The sequence below is a fragment of the Ovis canadensis genome, chromosome 3, assembly GCF_042477335.2.
Source record: "Ovis canadensis isolate MfBH-ARS-UI-01 breed Bighorn chromosome 3, ARS-UI_OviCan_v2, whole genome shotgun sequence".
NCBI classification, from domain to species: Eukaryota; Metazoa; Chordata; class Mammalia; order Artiodactyla; family Bovidae; genus Ovis; species Ovis canadensis.
This window is the reverse complement of record NC_091247.1, coordinates 4,783,690-4,802,409: the sequence shown is the minus strand read 5'-3', so window position 1 is coordinate 4,802,409 and position 18,720 is coordinate 4,783,690. Positions and strand designations below refer to the sequence as shown.

General features: G+C 48.2%; 1 protein-coding gene and 1 long non-coding RNA gene across 3 annotated transcripts in view; both read right to left on the bottom strand.

Annotated features, from left to right (window-relative positions):
- Positions 1–16,752, bottom strand: part of MED27 (mediator complex subunit 27) — a 216,849-nt gene extending 200,097 nt beyond the window's left edge. Inside the window, exons 1-2 of one of the 2 annotated variants that reach the window (XM_069582151.1) lie at positions 16,332–16,752; positions 13,654–13,798 (exon numbers count right to left, since the gene is read on the bottom strand). In XM_069582151.1, coding sequence (XP_069438252.1) covers positions 13,654–13,798; positions 16,332–16,534 — 348 coding nt within the window. In that variant the 5' untranslated portion in view covers positions 16,535–16,752. The remainder of the gene's footprint in view (positions 1–13,653; positions 13,799–16,331) is intronic. The other variant, XM_069582152.1, reaches the window with a different exon arrangement.
- LOC138436510 (uncharacterized) lies at positions 148–4,528 on the bottom strand. Its single transcript, XR_011255440.1, has 2 exons — positions 4,482–4,528; positions 148–1,198 (listed from the first exon to the last, which is right to left on the bottom strand). It is a non-coding gene; the product is annotated as an uncharacterized lncRNA (long non-coding RNA).
- Positions 16,753–18,720: the final 1,968 nt, after the last annotated feature.

Sequence of the window (18,720 nt, the reverse complement as noted above, 5' to 3'; positions counted from 1 at the left end):
CGACGCGGTCACAAAGAATTGGACACAACTGACACAGCACAGACATTTGGATATCTGTTACAAGACTGCTTTTTATACCCACGCTGGTAGTAGGTTACAAACGAAGGGTGGTGTGGTAGACTTTTAAACTATTTGTTTTGGCTTGAATTTTCTGTGATAAGTTTTTACAAAGTACAGCGCACTCAATCACTACAAAATTTGTTGTATTGTAAGAAGGGTATACATTTTATTAATAAAATGCTTTTATACAAATTTAAAAGAAAAGAGTAATACTTCTTTCTCTGTGGCAGTGGCTATTGAACTTTCAACAGGGCCATAGACCCCTGAAAGGATCTTGATGAAAGCTGAGGATTAGTCTCCTGAAAAATGGACCTACATATATTCCAGACCCAAATGAAGGACCCTTGCCTTTTGCAAAGCTACTCTTTGATGATATATATTTTATCAAACAAAAACAGGCAAGCAGCAAGTCAGGCAGGCAGGGAGTGGACGACCGACAGGTACAGAAAGTAACACAGTCCAGCGTCTTGGCCACGAGCTGGCAGAAGCCGGAGGAACAGATGAGCACTGTGTGATGATCAAGATCAAAGATTGCATCTCTGGTTCTGAAGGTTTGGGAGCCGAGTTATGCTTTAGCGACTCAAATTTAAACACAATGGCAACAACAAAACCCTGAAGATGTGATGTAATATAGTTAAACCAGGGAATTACACTTCACACAGGACATTCTCCTTTGCCAGCCCATATACGTATTTCAAGACTATGGACAATGACCTTTGTGACTTATACTTCACAGTCGCTAAGTCAGGTCCCTCTCTTTGAGACCCCATGGACTGTAGCTCGCCAGGCTCCCTCGTCCTTCACTATCTCCCAGAGTTTGCTCAAATTCATGTCCACTGAGCCGGTGAGGCCATCCAACCATCTCATTCTCTGTCGCCCTCTTCTCCTCCTGCTCTCAATCTTTCCCAGCATCAAGGCATTTTTCAATGAGTCGGCTGTTTGCATCAGTTGGCCAAACTATTGGAGCTTCAGTTTCAGTCCTTCCAACAGTTAATAAATCTTCGAAAGTTTCTATTCAAAGATTTTTACCTAAGAGAAGAGCCATTTTTGAACCATGTCTTCTTTATAAAGACACCACTGTGTACTACAGAAAGCAAGCAGCTACCTGGATCCGGGCTGTGGAGACGGCAAAGGCAGACTAGAGAATAAAAATAAGTAAAATAAGGCTACTGGAGAATTGATGACGATGATGACAGTGATGATACTGCTAACGGTAACTAACGTTACATCAGCCCTCTTCTGAACCCCTCGCATATTCTAGGCTTTTGGTCTTCACAACAGCCCTGAGTGGGAGACTACCATCAATCTCATCTTACAGATATCAGGAGTAAACTGCTGAAGGTCACAGCCAATAAAAAGAGGCAGCAGGACTTGAACCCAGGCAGGCCCTGGAGCACCTGTCTTTAATGACAAGCTACACAGCCTCTCTGATCCAAGGAGATGACGAGCGCGTTCACACTGTAGAAACGATACAGGGCTGAAGCGAACATAAGACACTTCTGTAACTTTTCACTGTCTCCTTTCTTTGCCCTTTTCAGATCTGCCTCAAAATAATCAAGATAATTTGCCTTCTGTTTGTATCCCCAAACTAGCTGGAAAAAAAAAACCAACTTAATATGCATTATCCTTCAGGAAGTCAGGCCGTGAGTGGAATGCACAAGCCAAATAAAGACATCTTGGCAGCCGTGCGCTCAGAAAATGCAGTGGCTGAGACCCACCTCCCACCCACCAAGAGAAGTGGGACCCAGAGCCCTACCTAAGCCCCCACCTCCTCCCTCCAAAAACACTTGACTTCAAAGACAAGGGAGCTGCTTAGCTGAAGGTGTTCTGTTGGTCTGTCTTCTGCCAGGTCTTGTCGGATACTGGAAAGACTGGTGAACAGGCAGGCAGTGTCCCTGGCCCCAGCTCCAGCCACTGGTACTTACAGGCCAACTTGGATCACACCACGATGCGGGCAAGGGGCGCCGCAGGACAGTACAGAGGGGTTACCTCACCCTGACCTGAGGAGCTAAAAGCGTCTCCCAATAAAGCAAGAGAATATCAGCCAAACGAGAGGGGTGGGGCCCGCTGAAACAGGCCGCTTAAAGAGCAGGAGGGCTCACAGGTTGAGGACTGAGCTGGGACACCACGGGAGTTAGACAGTGAGCCGGACTGTTAGCAGCTCCATCATAGCACCCATCGTCATCCCGAGCAGAAGAAGGAATCATCAACATATTTTAAGCAGGAGACTTGTGAGCTCAAACTTGCACATTTAAAGGTCACTCTGATGCTATGCGGGGAGAGACAGGAGGTGGTGAGACAGTGGGGCCAGTGAGGAGACTTCTGCAAATGTCCCGGGCTCTGAGAGAAGCGGTGGGGGTGTTCGCTCATCCGTTTAGCAACCAACACTTACTAAGCACGTGCCAAGCACCAGACACTATGGTTCAACTGACCGCAGTGCTGGACGCGGAGGGGTCCAGGGCCGCTGATGTGCAGAGTGAGTGAAATCCACAAGGCAGGGATGCGGCCTGGTTGGTTTTGCTGGTTTTCATCAACCCACCCAGAGGCAGTATTCCCAGCTCTCCCCTGGTCACTGGCTTCCAGTGGCCACCTCCCTACTGAAGGGAGGCTGGCCTGGAGCTAACTGGTAGGAGAGGAAGATGCAGGTGATGCCCTCCAGACCCCACCAGGGACCAGATACTGTCAGTGTGCCTTCAGGATCAAAAACAAACCAGAGGCTTACAAGGGCCCGTTCCCACCTCGTGATTCATTAGAATAAAGCAACTCCAGCCTCTGCAAACCAAAAGCTCTGAAAACCCTCCTCGAAAGCAAGATGTGCCCATCACTACGTGACTGAGAAGGACAACACGATTCAGAGGAAGCCTCCCCGGGAAAGGCAGCATTCCCCACAAGACATCTTGCGAGGAAATTACCACGCTCTGGTTTTCTAAGCCAAGGTCCCCAAGCACAGCATTTTGGCCAAGGATTCCGATGAACTGCCAGCAGGATAATGTGGTGATGCTGCCTGAACTACTGTGAAAATGCATTAAAATCTCAATGTCTGAGCTCATCCAAGCAATTAAAATGAGCACGGACTGCTCTGTTTTAGACTGGGAAAAACAAAGATCGGAGAGCACTGGCCTCTAGAATCCTCTGTGGCTTCTTGGAACACTTTAAAGGCATTTAGGCCAAGCACTTTTGCTATCCAAACCAAGCTGAGGGTACTCTAGTTAACCAGCCACGTCTCCACCGGCTCAAGCTGAGTGTTGAGGGGCAAAGGGCACAGCGGACGGGCATGTGCAGCACTAAAAGAAAGCCCATACCCACCGAGGGCTTACTCTGCGCTGGCCCTGCGCTAAAGCCCACGAAAAGGAGTGTCTTCAGATTCACCATGCGGTGAAGAGGACGAAATGCAGAGAAGAACTGTGACACAGAGAAATCATCGCAGTGACTTTCAAAGGAAAGAAAACACGCTTCCACTTGCTAACCACACAAACCTCTTCAGTGGTGCCTGTCGTCTGCTAAGAAAGAGAGGCCAAGAACTCATGTCATCTTGAAACTCGGGGGGTTCTAACTCTCATCACAAACACCAGGGATAAGGGAGAATTTCGAATCAACACCTTCTCCAGGAAACATAAGTGTGCTGAGCTAGGTAAACGATTGGACAGACAGTCAGGCAAGCAGTCTGGGGTCCAATGCGGACCCAGCAGCCCCCAGCTCGCCCCTGGGGAGGCACTGGTTAGCGCATGGGGCTGACCTCGCCTACGGGCAAAATCGGCCATCAGGGCTCCAGGTACTGAAATTTACACAGACCCATTCACAGGGAATTCCCTGGAGGTCTAGTCAGAATTCAGAGCTTTCACTGCAGGCACTTGGGCTGGATCCCTGGTAGGGGAACTAAGATTCCACAAGCTGCACGGCATGGCCAAAAGAAAACAGAAACCCCCACTCACAGAGACCCCCACTTACAGACAGAATAACAAACGTGCAGCACCCTTTGCCACGCAGTCATTAACCCACAGCACCAGGGACCCGTGGACAGGTCTTCCAGGACACAGTCCAGCTGGGTCAGGCCTTACGTTAACAGTGGCCAGGAAGTTAGTACCCTGTTTTTCTCCTTTGGACACAAATGTAAGACATATATTTAGAGTGCAGACATCCGGCAGGCTCTCTGACGCAGGAGTCAGCGTGTCAGGAGAGTCTAGGGCTGGCCTGGAGCGTGGCGTCATCCAGACACAGCTGGCAAGTGAAGTGGCAGAAAAGATGAGCTGGCCCGGAGCCGGCCTGGATTACAGGAGAGAAGCACAAGGGGCCTCACAGCCCTGCCCCGGCTCAACCCACCACCAGGAAAAGCAGCTGAGAAAATGGGCAGGCGGGACACTGGATTCCTTCCACACCAATAACCCTGCGCCTCCATCCTCCACCATCAATGTGCAACTTACCTGGAGGAAAAATGATATGGGGCCATGTCCTGTCCACTAACATCCCTGGAAGAGAAGAGAAAGTGCCGTTTGCAGGCTCTGGTTACAACCCACAGAAGGCATTGGGCAAAACACACAAACCTGATCAGCCCAGAAAGGGCTAATGTAAGACAGCCAAAGCGGGACTCAACCGAGTCCCCCCCAACGCCCACCCCGGGCAGAGGGCAGAGTGACTCCTGGAGGGCACGTGCGCCACACATCCAGCGGCCTCTGCCCCTGCTCAGGGCGGCTTCTTAACAGATCTCCTGGTCCTTCAGAGGAGGAGGAGGGAATCACAAGTCTGATTCCAGGCCACAATAGAGTGACAGTTTCCAGAAACCACAACTAACAAGCGGAACACAGAGACGTAGAATCAGGCCAAAGCCTTGGGGTAGAGCCCATTTAGAATTACGGGGGCCTCACGTGATTTTCACTAACGTCTACACTCCTGTGTCACAGGAGGCTACGCTGTCTGGAGGACCTCTGAGAGGGTGTCCTCCACTAAGGGCCTCTGGGGCTGAGCTCTGCCCTGGTCTGGTCTGAGATGCTCTGTAGCAGGCACAGCAGGACACACCATGGTTGTGCTTAAGATGTTACCAACAAAACTAACTCTCCTCCACTCCCAGGGTACGCTTTCATTTCCAGAACCATGCAAACTTATAAACGATTCCACCATTCTTTCCCAGGTGAGAGACGACCTCAGCCATCATCCAGCCCACTCTTTATTCTACCAGCGAGGCAGCTAGAACCCAGAGGAGCAAAGCCACGAGCAGCAGGGCCCACAGCTGGGCAACGCACAGCCAGAACTAAGCCCCAGACCCTCGAGAGCTCTGTCCAATGTTCCCATGACAACCGTTGCCTCAATAAAGCCTTACCCATGCTGTCAGAGGGAATAAGAAGAGGCACCGCTCTGGGTCCTGGGGTGTATTACACTCATCGGTCCTCCTCCAGTCCTGGAAGGAGGATGTGTGATCATCCACTTTTGACTGATGAGGAGGCTGAGACGAAGGGAGGGTGTCCAACTCACTCCAAGTCATAAAGCGGGGGCCTCAAACCCAACAGAGTCTGACCCCAGAGCCCTGCTGGTCACAAGCACCCAATTCACAAACTGGATATAACCCAAGTGCTTATTTTTACACAGGCCCATGTGTGCAAATGTTCTCCTAAAGAAATAACGCCAGAAATCCTTGACTAGCCCACGGCATTCTCCCCACCAGATAAGAGACCACAGACCAACCTGAACCCTGATCTCTGGGAGCAAGGCCTCCTCGACGGCCTAAGTGAGGGGACTCTGCCTCAGTTCACAGCGATGGCCTGCCCTGGGCCAGCCACAGCCCTTCTCACCTGCTTCTCGGCCGCCCCCTCCTTCCTGCCTGTGGTTTCTTTCCAGGCCCTTCACGCTGCCTTTACCGCCCCTCAGCTCCCACATCCCATCCACACTCCTGGCTCCACACCACAAGGTCACCAAGAGGCTAACTGCCTGCCTCACCAAGCTCCCAAACCCTCAGCCCATCTCCAGGTTTTATGAGGAAATATAGCCCCCTCCCACGAATTCATACTAACATGTGAGTTGTTGATATCTATGTCTGGGCCTCCTCAAGGGGAAAAAGTTCTGATTACTTAAATGAACTTCTGATTTGTAGGATTTCAGAAGAATATACTGAAGTCACATTTGGGAGGCCGGGTAACAGGGAAACCACTGGAAGACAGGCCAGCATGCCCCGAGGGTCAGTCCTCGTCACCGTCTTTTAAGACCATAATACCAGCCCCTGGAGACTACTTACTCTGTGCCAGGGAAGTGCTGTGCTTATATTACCTCATTCGGTCTCAAAATATTTCTCTGTGGTGGGTACAGCTGTCGCCCCCATTTCAGAGTATACAAAACTGAGGCACACAGAGGGACACTGCCTGGCTGTCAGGGAGCAGAGCAGGGATGCGAACCCAAGGGGCCAACCCTGCAGCCTAAGCTCTTAAGCCGTGAGCAACACTGCCTCTGCATGGGCACACACACGGTCTCCATGGGCCCGGGAATGGCGACTGCCACTCACACACACTCACTGCACTGAGCTACCCTGAGGCACGACACGCGCTGCGCCCTTTCCTCTCCGCCCTAGCACTATGATACAAAGAGCTGCACCGACCCCCTTCACAGGCGACAAAACGGATGCTCTGAACAAGCCTGTGCCGGGTTCAAGGCACAGGCTGAGCGCGGAGGTGGATCACATCTCGGGCAGCCCAACTCCAGAACTGAGAGTTAAGCCTCGACGTTTCCGGCTGTATCTGCCTTCACTTCGGAAGCCAGCAGTATCTAGAAACCCCGGAGGCTGGTTCCGTTTTGTTGGTTGTGTTACTCTTTGCTCTTCTCATGACGCTCCCGCGGGGCTTGGGGTGGGAGGGCAGCAAGGGTGCAGGTTCAAGGCCAACCAGGGAAGACTCGACTCTAGTCAAACTCTAGGCAAATTTGTGTTGAGTGACAAGGAGCCATGGGGGTGGCGGGTGGCAGGGAGATTGAGGTGAAAGAAAACCTCTAAGAATGGTACCGGGGACCTCTGCTAACAATCGGAACAATCTGGAACAGTGCCTAATCCAAAGTCATGGCTAAGGCTTGGGGGATATTTCAGTGCTTTTCTTTCCTCATTATGTTCTGTATGAATCCACATTCCCTGAGTAGAGGGTGGGCCTGGTAGAGAGAAAAACACTAGGAAAGTAGTTATTGGTAATAGATACACTGAGTGTGATATTTATTTACCGATAACACACCAAGTGGGATAGTCAGCAAGTGGCAGGGCACCGAGCAGGACAGTCAGTAATACATCAAGTGGGATAAACCCTAAGGGGCTGATGGAGCTGATGCGCCTCTTCCCAGATAGCTTTCCCGCTTTTGCTTGAACAGCAGCTGCCGCAGAGCACCGGACACAGGGCGCTGTCGCTGAAGCGAGCCTGACTCCACCGACTCCAGAAGGCTTCCCCCAGGCCCCGCCCCTTCGGAGCACCGGCAGTCAAGTCAGCTCTCTCAGGAAGGCACCCCAGGTGACAGGCGACATTGATGAAACGCCAGGCTTGGCCCTCAAAAAGCTTACTGTCAATTCACCAACTGCCCTCACCTTTCCTGCCAAATCACCCTTCTGAAGCCTGGCCCTAGCCGCCACCACAGGACCTCGGAATCTTCTCTGTCTGTAAGTAACACAACTAGATTTCCCAGTAATGGCCCCAGATGGAGATGCCCTGATCACGCGTCATCAAAAATACGAGCACACAAACCACAGAAGGGGTTGTAAATTAAAAATGCAACAGAAAAAGCTCTTTATTTTTTCATTCATTCAGTGAATTATAATTGAATTTGTCCTAGGTACCAGGAGCCCTGCTCAGCACTGGGGTGGGACTCCCCCACAGGGAACGAGATAGACGCAGTCTCTCTCCCCAGGGACTTAAAAGATGACGGGCACTTCAAGGAAAAGGTTCAGTGTTGCAGCCTGAACCAGTCCCAGCACCGTTAGCTCCCTGATGCCCAAACGTCAAGAGCACCATCGAGGCTGGATCTGCGGGACATCAATGTTTCAGCAACTTCAAGCTGCTGAAAACCAGATTCTGGTGGTAACAGCTCAGGAGGGTAAAATGAGAGAAATGTCTGCAGACTTTCCAACTGAATATTCCTGGAATAGAAAGCCACTCTTTCTCTAATAAAAGTGAAAAATTAAGTGTGCAGAAGCCAAAAAAAAGGCGGCGGCAGCCCATTCCCCAGGGCCTACTTCCTAACCCTAGGAGACACTTCTGGGGTCTTCGCCGCTTCAAACACCACCAGGGAAGGGCTGAGGTCTTCAAGAAAGGAAGACAGTCAAAGCCAGAAATCAAAGCCTGGTGAGGAGACACTGGAAACCTTCGGAAAGGGGTCTTAGAGCAGGCAGTTCAGTCTAACGCTTGGCATATTTGGGTGCAATCAGTGATGGAACTCCACGTCCGCTATCTTACAAGGACAGCGCTGACGCCAATTATTTTTTTGCCCTCGTCAAGAGAGCTTGTCATCCCTCTACAGAACAATTATCTATAGGTGCATCAGAGTTGAAAGCTACATTCCTTCCCCAATTCAGCAAGGGGAAAGTGCTGCTCACAGCAATTTGACATCATTTCATTACATTAAATTAATTTTTAAATGTGTTATCCTAACAATTATGCCAACTACCATGTAATTAATATTCTGACTGACTTTACAAAAATTACAAAATCCCCTAAAGAAAATAATTAGTCAGAAAGCGTGAACAAGACTTCTCTTTGGCCAACAGCACGTAAAACAGAAAGTTCATCACATAATGGCTGGTATCAAAGCCTTTCCCAAACTTTCTTCAATTCTTAGCCAACAGTGCGGAAAGCTGACATTGGCAAGTTACCCCAAAATCCACTTAACATATTAATGTACCTACTGGTTTAAACGCTTGGAGAGTAAAATGATGAATGATGAAAGCACCTGCGATTAAAAAGCTCTTTTCGTGTGTAGGAGAGGCAAGATCAACACCTATCATCGCTTCCTGCTTCCATAATCCCAGCTGGAAATTAGAATACTGGCTTATTTCTTGGGGCTACTCCTTGAGTTTATTAAAGAAATGTACATAAGGCATCCTTATCCTTGGTTTCCTCTTTCGTTCAAGGTCGAAGTACAGCTTTCTTATAACAGATTTCAAATCCCTTCTAGAGTAAGGACAGTATAAATAAGCAATAGCCAAATAGCACATTATTTACCATAATAGAAATAAAAAACATCTCTTCTCTGCAGCCCACTTTGGATAACTGGCAGGGGCCGCTGAGCCCCACGACAGAGCTGTGAGTCCAGAGGGAGCCTCAGCAGGAAGAATGCGGAGGGTGATTAGCGACGTCTGCCCTGGACAAGCGTGACAGCGTGAGGAGCAGGGGCCTGTATTTGCCATCTCCACCCTTCAGTAAACCACTGAAAATGAGTAAAATGCGATACAGATTCATGAATAAAATATGACACATGAATTGCTCCTGACAAGAAGATTAAAGGGAGGGGAAAATGTTTAGTACAGTCAAAACCTTAAGCCAAACGGGATTACAGCATCAGCATCAAGTTTTAGAGTAAAGAACACTGGGCTAAGTCAGGAGTGGCAAATTCTAGTCTAGCTATGAGGCTGTGGGCACTGTGGTTCATGGGGCCTTGACTTGCCCGGCTATAAAATAAGGGGATAAGCTAAACATCTCCGATTCATTTTCCTTATTTTGCCAAGTAATGGTGCAGGGGTCCAGAATGCCCTCCCTGCTGGGCATAGAGAGCTGGTGAAAGAACGGTGACTTCACAACACGCACCAGGCCAGGCTGCGACTGCAACCCCAACCCCACTCACGCTACTCGGGCAGGACTTACACTCTGACACATTTTTATACCTAGTTTTAACCCGCAGCATCTCCAGGATAAGCATTTCCACATATGTACTGCTTCTTTCCCCTAAAACATCCTCTGCATCTGAGGGGAGGAACAGGGACTTCTATCTTAATATTCTATTAAACTGGGCAAACAAAACTACCTTCACTCAAATGGTATGTATCATCACTTTGATTTAAAACCAGCCACTCCCACCGGGGTCTCAGGCACTCATGGCCTCGAGATCAGCCTAAATCTTCCCACCACTGAAAAGTCTCCACCACTCGAGCCTATTCTGAGAACATTACCCACACGATACATCAACACAGCTTCCACATCCAAAAGCCAAGACCAAGCATCCAACCAGAAATAAGTCACCTACACATCAGATCCCATGTGCTAAGATGCCCACACGAGTGCCTGGGGAAACAAGGAGGCTCACACAGGACAGCCTAAGAGGGCAGCGTTGTCTGTGTGCGGCCTGAACAGCCTGGTGTCTGGCCCTGGCAACTGCCCCAGCCAGCCATGATTCTGTGTCTGTCCTGCACCCACTCCTGCCTCTAGCCGTGCAGCCCCAATCCCCGAGTTTCAGCTGATCTGCGCTGGGCAATCTGCCCACTGAGCGCAACAAGCTGTCTGGGTAGGCAGGGGCCCCTACCAAACAGGGCCCGCATCCGTTTTCAGCATCTGGCGTGAAGGACCACACAAACCTACAGTTGCCGGGCTGTCTTTCCCACCACTGGGAGACACCAGGCCAACACTGGGAAGCGGGCATAGACTGGGCAGCAGAATGACCGATCCCCACACTACCTGGGCACCTGATGCTCAGGACTGAAGTGGGTTCCTGTCCACAGCAGCCCGAGTCTGGAGGACAACCCTTACAGGCTAAACGCATGCCTCCCAGGTCCAAGCTCCTTCTTTAGTGTCCCACGATAAATCATGTCTCCCTGAGTCTCAGACGCAGCTACCTGGGTCCCACTGTAAACCAAAGAATGTTAAATATTCCCACAAATTCAAAGGAATAATTCTACACACCAGAAACACTGCCACGGCTCATCTATCACCTGAGACCCGGGAGTGAAAAGAGGAGAAGAGTGATGGGTAACTGGAGAGGGAAGAGCGGATCACAATCAGTAACGCTAAGAACAATTCTCTCCAGGGAGCAGCATCCTAGTGAGAAAAGCTTCCAAAATCGTTCCAAACATATATTCTAGCTTTCCATCAGCAGCGGAAAACAAAACAAAGCTCAACACAACAACCCACAGCACCCAAACAAGAGGAACCTGTGAGCAAACAAACTAACTGCTGCCAGGCTGATGAGCCTAATTGCTCCTGTTATTTTTACACTGCAGCTTAGTTTCCCTTTCACAGCTGTCCTAAGGGCTCCGCCATGGGGCTACCACGAATAGCACATTCTATGGCGAGTGTTCCCTTCCACGGGGTCACAAGAGTCAGACACAGCTGAGCAACTGAACAATAGAGAGCGTTTAGAGCAATCTCCCGCAGACAGGTGCAGAGTAGTTAAGAGAAGAGAGAGTATTAGGAGGTTGGGATTAATGTATACACACTACTATACATATGGAGTAGGAAATGGCACCTACTCCCGTGTTCTTGCCTGGAGAATTCCATGGACAGAGGAGCCTGGCGGGCTACAGTTCTTCGGGTTGCCAAGAGTCTGACATGACTGGGCAACTAAGCACACACTACCACATATAAAATAGATAATCAGCAAGGGCTGACTCCATAGAACAGAGAGCTAGTCACAGTAGTTTGTGATAACCTATGAATAAGAAAATCTGAAGAATATACACATAGATAGATATGTATGCACCGGAAACTAATATGATACTATAAATCAACTATCAGCTCGGTTCAGTTCAGTTCAGTTCAGTCGCTCAGTCGTGTGCGACTCTCTGCGACCCCATGAATCACAGCACACCAGGCCTCCCTGTCCATCACCAGCTCTCAGAGTTCACTCAAACTCATGTCCATCAAGTTGGTGATGCCATCCAGCCATCTCATCCTCTGTCGTCCCCTTCTTCTCCTGCCCCCAATCCCTCCCAGCATCAGGGTCTTTTCCAACGAGTCAACTCTTTGCATGAGGTGGCCAAAGTATTGGAGTTTCAGCTTCAGCATCAGTCCTTCCAATGAACACCCAGGACTGATCTCCTTGCAGTCCAAGGGACTCTCAAGAGTCTTCTCCAATGCCACAGTTCAAAAGCATCAATTCTTCAGCGCTCAGCCTTCTTCACAGTCCAACTCTCACATCCATACATGACCACTGGAAAAACCATAGCCTTGATTAGATGGGCCTTTGTTAGCAAAGTAATGTCTCTGCTTTTAAATATGCTATCTAGGTTGGTCATAACTTTCCTCCCAAGGAGTAAGCGTCTTTTAATTTCATGGCTGCAATCACCATCTGCAGTGATTTTAGAGCCCTAAAAAAGAAAGTCTCTCACTGTTTCCCCATCTATTTCCCATGAAGTAATGGGACCAGATGCCACGGTCTTCATTTTCTGAATGTTGAGCTTTAAGCCAACTTTTTCACTCTCCTCTTTCACTTTCATGAAGAGGCTTTTTAGTTCCTCTTCACCTTCTACCATAAGGGTGGTGTCATCTGCATATCTGAGGTTATTGATATTTCTCCCGGCAATCTTGATTCCAGCTTGTGCTTCTTCCAGCCCAGCGTTTCTCATGATGTACTCTGCATATAAGTTAAATAAGCAGGGTGACAATATACAGCCTTGACGTACTCCTTTTCCTATTTGGAACCAGTCTGTTGTTCCATGTCCAGTTCTAACTGTTGCTTCCTGACCTGCATACAGATTTCTCAAGAGGCAGGTCAGGTGGTCTGATATTCCCATCTCTTTTAGAATTGTCCACAGTTTCTTGTGATCCACACAGTCAAAGCCTTTGTCATAGTCAATAAAGCAGAAATAGTGTTTTTCTGGAACACTCTTGCTTTTTCCATGATCCAGTGGATGTTGGCAATTTGATCCCTGGTTCCTCTGCCTTTTCTGAAACTAGTTTGAACATCTGGAAGTTCGCGGTTCACGTATTGCTGAAGCCTGGCTTGGAGACTTTTGAGCATTACTTTACTAACATGTGAGATGAGTGCAATTGTGCGGTAGTTTGAGCATTCTTTGGCATTACCTTTCTTTGGGATTGGAATGAAAACTGACCTTTTCCAGTCCTGTGGCCACTGCTGAGTTTTCCAAATTTGCTGGCATATTGAGTGCAGCACTTTCTTCAATTTAAAAAAACAGATGAAAAAAAGGACAGTAAGAGTGAGTTACCAAACAGTCCTCTAGAGATGTTCCATCAACAATGGGGAAAGCAGGCCAAGCAACAAAAACAAAGTGAGCAGCTGCACTCACAGACCACCAGTCCTTCACTTCCTGGGAGTCAGGAACCCCTCTGAGAATCTGATGAAAGCTAGGAAGTCCTTCCCAGAGAAACGCACACACACACACAGCACAGCACTTTGCATGTGATTTCATGGGGTTCATAAAAACTGCTCCCTAACCCAGTTTCCAGGTTAAACACACCCGAGTTTGAACTTTTTAAAAAATGTAATTACCTGAGCATCATGATTAATTTCTGAGACTTCAGAGGACTATATATTCTCTCCCAGGGACAGTCTAAAACTTCCAACTCTGTAACGCCATGCCAAATCAAGAACAAAAAATGGAAAGAAAAACTTACCCTCACTTTCTGCCTTTATGAAATGTAAGAAAGCTTGCTTTTTCCTGTATTAGTTTCATTTCTGACACATCTGTCTTACCTTGTTTGACCATTTATATGCCTGGAGGAGCTGACTGTACAGAGGGGTTTTGTCCTGCACGGGATCCAGACTTAACAGCCCACTATTGTGGAGAGGATGGTTCTCAGAAGGCTTCCCCACCAAGTTGCTCAGACGTTCCAGCTCACTGAAAAGCAAGCAGACGCAGCAAGTAAACCTGAGTCCACTAAAACTCCAGTCCTTAGCCCACTACATTGGTCCAGACTGTTCTGCAAACTGCTCATCATAAATTTAAGTCCCTTAAGAAGAAATACTTTCTGAAAAGAAGACAAGGGCCAGGAGCTTCCCTAGTGGTCCAGTGCTCAAGAACCTGTCTTGCAATGTGGGGGACACGGGTTCAATCCCTGGTCAGGGAACTAAGATCCCACATGCCAAGGAGCAATTAAACCCATGCACAACAACTGAGCCTGAGCATCCCAGAGCCTGAGCACCAAACGGAAGGTCCGAGTGCTGCAATGAAAGACCCCACACGATGGAACAAAGATCCCAAGTAAATAAATATTAAGAAGAAGATGACTAGAGCCACTTGAGAGAACCCCTAGCTAGGGGCTTATCCCATTTTACAACTGAGCTCTCTGGCACCATTCCAGAGGAGAACAAGAATTAAGAGCGATGAAATCAACAGGACTCCTAAAATCAGGATTGAACAACTCAAATCATTCTTTGCAAGGCAGGGGGAGAGGAGGGCCTTCTGGAATTTCAAAATGTGGTATAACACTGCTTCTCACTAAGAGAGTTTTCAGATCCACATACAGATCATTCTATTTGGCAGTAGAGCAAGTACCTGAATAAATGATGATTATTTACCATTCACACAGAGATAGATTTGTACCTGGTGCTTCACAGATGGTAAAACTTAACAAAACAAAAAAGAGATAAAATAAACAAACGGGAAGACACCATGGAGGGGGCTGTGTCAAACAAACATATTTCAGTATAGCAAGAAAAAAAAAAAAAACCCTAGAGCAGCTTGGGAAAGAGAGCCAACAGCAAAAGCACATTCAGGAGCATGTGCTGAGGGGCCAGTCCCAGAGTGTCAACCGAAGGTCATAGGAACAGCTTCTCATGCCACGCTCATCTTGGGCTCTCTAGCCTCTTTCCTCTTCGCACTGCTGTCCACAGATTTATGAAGACAATGGGGTGAGACGAACACGATTATTAAGCTTTCTACAATGCTGACAGGTTTCAACACCCTGCACATTACCAAGGAAAGCCCACCAAAGAGGAGAAGAAAGAAAGGCAAAAACCACCAGCACCCAGACTCAGGCAGGGCAAGCATTAACTGGAAAGTCACCAGAGAACAGAAAGTAAGTGTGGGAGTGAGGAGGGGGTGTGACCTCCTGGCTCTCCCCCAGAACAAGATTGGCAACTTACTTACAGGAAAAAATAAATAAATAAAAAGAGGCTCCCATCATTTGGTTACCACCTCCTCTTCCATTCTACCTTCTCCTTCCATCTGGTTACTAAGGAGACCAAGTTGAGGACATTAAAAAAAAAAAACCCAGCCACTCCAGAAATTATAGGACGAGTAGCTCACCCAATGCTTTCACCTGCTAAGGTCAGTTTTCAGAAGTAAAAGACAAAAACCCTGCAATTCTAACCTCCCTAAGAGGATCTGACCCTCACAAGGATGGGAGGGCACACGACCAGGACCTATTAAAAATTGCCTATTAAGTACCAGGCATTTTACAAGCACCTTCTCACTTCATGTCACTGATAAAGTAGAAGAAGTTGACTTGTTAAGAAAGAGACAAGAAATACACAATCCTTAACCCTGAAGAACACCAAATTAGCTTTTGTTGGGAGGCCCGGGGTGTGGGTGTGGGGATGAGGTGTTTAAGCAGAAGTCATAAGCCTGTGATGAGGTCTCTTTTGAGGCAGGAACTTAACAGAAACAGTGAGGGTGGGGGTGAAAGTAGTGATCAGGTGGTTAGGGGGTGGGGTAGGAGAAAAGAGAAAGGAACAAGGCCGTTTCATCATGCTTTGGGGTGGGGTAGGGACTGGAACTGATGAATTCCAGGTTCAGGGAGGAAAGATAAGATAAAGTTAAAAGTCGCTCAGTCATGTCCGACTCTTTGCGACCCATGGACTGTAGCCCACCAAGCTCCTCCGTCCATGGGATTCTCCAGGCAAGAATACTGAAGTGGGTTGCCATATCCTTCTCCAGGGGATCTTCCCGACCCAGGAGTCGAACCCAGGTCTCCCACGTTGCAGGCAGACGCTTTAACCTCTGCACCACCAGGGAAGCCCAACCTGTGGCCAACTAGGTGGAATACACTTGACTCTGGGGCAGCGTTGAACAGGTCCTTTTTGGTACTATTTGATCAGACGTGGTGGAGCCCAGAGGGCCCACAGGTGGGAACCCTGACGAGCCGAGAAGACGAGTGGAAGTTCATAGGAAGAGCACGTCCCGTCGCGAGGAACGGAAGGACCACAGAGGTGGTCCTGGGTGGCGGGAGTCAGCCAACAGCAGGACGCCAAGAGAAGGGAGACGAGAAAGCGGGGGTGGAAGATGAGGAGGCCCTGAGGGGCAGGGAGAGTCCTAGAGAGGAGAGAGAGGGAGCACCGAAAAGAAAGAGCAGCCCGTGACTAAGGCGACTCCCGCGGGGGTGGAGCAGGGTAGGAGGTCGCGACCCGCGGCCCCTTCAGCCGGTACCTACTTGAGGTCCCGGTTGACCGAATGCAAGTTGTCCTGGAAGTGCGCGATGAAGGCCTTCTCCCGGCCCTCCAGCGTCTCTTTGTTCCGCATGCCATCCTTCAGGCAGTCGAACACCCTGCTCACGCTAGAGCGGAGCGCCTGAATGGCACTAATGGCCTGGGCAAAGGCCTCCAGATTGACACCAACACTTAGCACGTCCGCCATGTTGTCGCCGCCACAGCCGGCTCTTCAAATCCGGCGAGCAAAAAGACGCGCCCGCTGATGACGCGAGCGCTCGGAGGACTCTGGGAAATGTAGTTCTCGCGGGACCGGACTGTCCGGGAGGTTTGTGAGGCCATCCCGGGAGAGAGGATTTCCACTTTAAAGGAATGCGAGAACAGTAACGCGATTACCTGAATTTAGGGAAGTCGGGCTGCGCTCTCGGCTTTCTTCATTGTAACAAGGAAATACAGAAAGTTCCATCACTTCCCCAAACTTGCACTCTTGGGAGTCATATGGAAATGAATTGCTCAGAGCAATAAAGGGTCCGTGGTGTAAAGGGTTGAATAAAATTCTTCCATGTTCGTAAATCAATGGGGGAGAAGGGAAATTTCTTCCCTTCAGTAGAATGCCAGCTAATAAATGCGGAATGAATGATGGAAAGAAAACTACTGCTTGGCAACTGGTAGGTTAATTATTGATTCATACAGGAACTGAAGAATGCTAGGGGGTGAAAGGGTGAGGAATAGCAGCATGGTTATATAGTCTCAACGTAGCATCCCTCAAGAAACTCGCTGATTAAGAAGGAAAAAATAATAATCCAGAAGTTTCAGTTCTGGCTATATAACCAAAAGAAGGAAAAGTAGGGTCTGGAAAAGGTATTCGTTATTTGTACGCCCAAGTTTGTAGCAGCATTATCCACAAGAGCCAAAAGGTGGAGGCAACCCAAGTGTCCATCCTGGAATGAGTTCATTAACATGTGTCATATTCACACAAGGGAACATTTATTCAGTCTTAAAAAGGAAGGACGTTCTGACACATGGTACAGTGTGGGTGAGGGCATCTCCACCGGCTCAGCAGTAAGGAATCCACCTGCAATGCAGCAGACACGGGAGACTCTGGTTTGGTCCCTGGGTTGGGAAGATCCCCTGGAGGAGGGCATGGGAACCCACTCCAGTATTCTTCCCTGGAGACTCTCATGGGCAGAGGAGCCTGGGGGGCTGCAGTCCATAGGGTCACAAAGAATGGGACACGACGGAAGCCACTGAGCACACACGACGTATAACATGGGTGAAGCTTAAAGATGTTACGCTAGGTGAAATGAGTCAGACACAAAATGATAAACACTGTATCATTCCACTCAAATTCACAGAAACAGAGAGTACAATAGTGGTTGCCGGGAGCTGTGGAAGTGGGAAGGGGAAATCATTGTTCAGAGGGCATAATTTCCGTTTGGGAAGATGAAACCATTCTGTGCGTGGTGGTGGCAGTTGCCCAGCAGTGAGAATGGACTTAATGCTACAGAACTGGACACTTCAAATGGTTAAAATGGTAATTTTAGGTTATATATTGCCGGGGTTCAGCCCCGGTGGATCCAGGGTGATTCGAAGGTGGGGGGACGGAGTCGGCGTCTTTGGAAAAATACATATTTAATCACAGATAGAGATTAGAAACGGATAGTGTAGTAGGAAGATTAGTGGAGAAAAAGAGGCTGAATAACTTGGATTACGTGGAATAGTATCCATGCTCCAGATGGGAATTCAGCCAGAAAAACGGGAGCAAGAAAGAAGCGACATGGGGGAATCAGTCTTTCCGGAAACTGATCCGATTTCTTTATTTTTGGGTTTGCTTATATACCTTTTGTTACACATAGGGATGAATACAGAGTCACGTGGGGGTCAGCAGTCCTGACCTTTGTCAAAATCAGGTGCTTCACATAAATGTATAAAAAAAGGTACATCATCTTCTGGCCATGAGTGAGACCTGCTGACATTTTATGATGCTTTCTTTCTGATAACCAAAAAACTTATTTCTTCCAAGGGTGTTTTTTCTTAAACCAGGCACCACCCTCCAAATAAAGTTACATTCCTATAGGGTGAGGGTGTAGTGAGTTACAATCAAGAAAGGAATTTATTTAACCCAAGGTTAACATGATTAATCTTAAAGGTTAATACTTATTTTCTCCTATATGCTTAAAGGTTAATACTTATTTCTCCTACATGTTTAAAGGTTAATACTTATTTCTCCTATATGTTAGTTATATTCATTATAAGTGTAGGGAACATGGAGATTTAGCAGCAAACATCAGCCCAACAAATGAAAATCCTTTCACCAATGCTTCTCTTAAGATCTGTTTAGTCTTAAGATATGATAAAGTTACATTCTTACATAGCAAGGACACAGTGATTTAT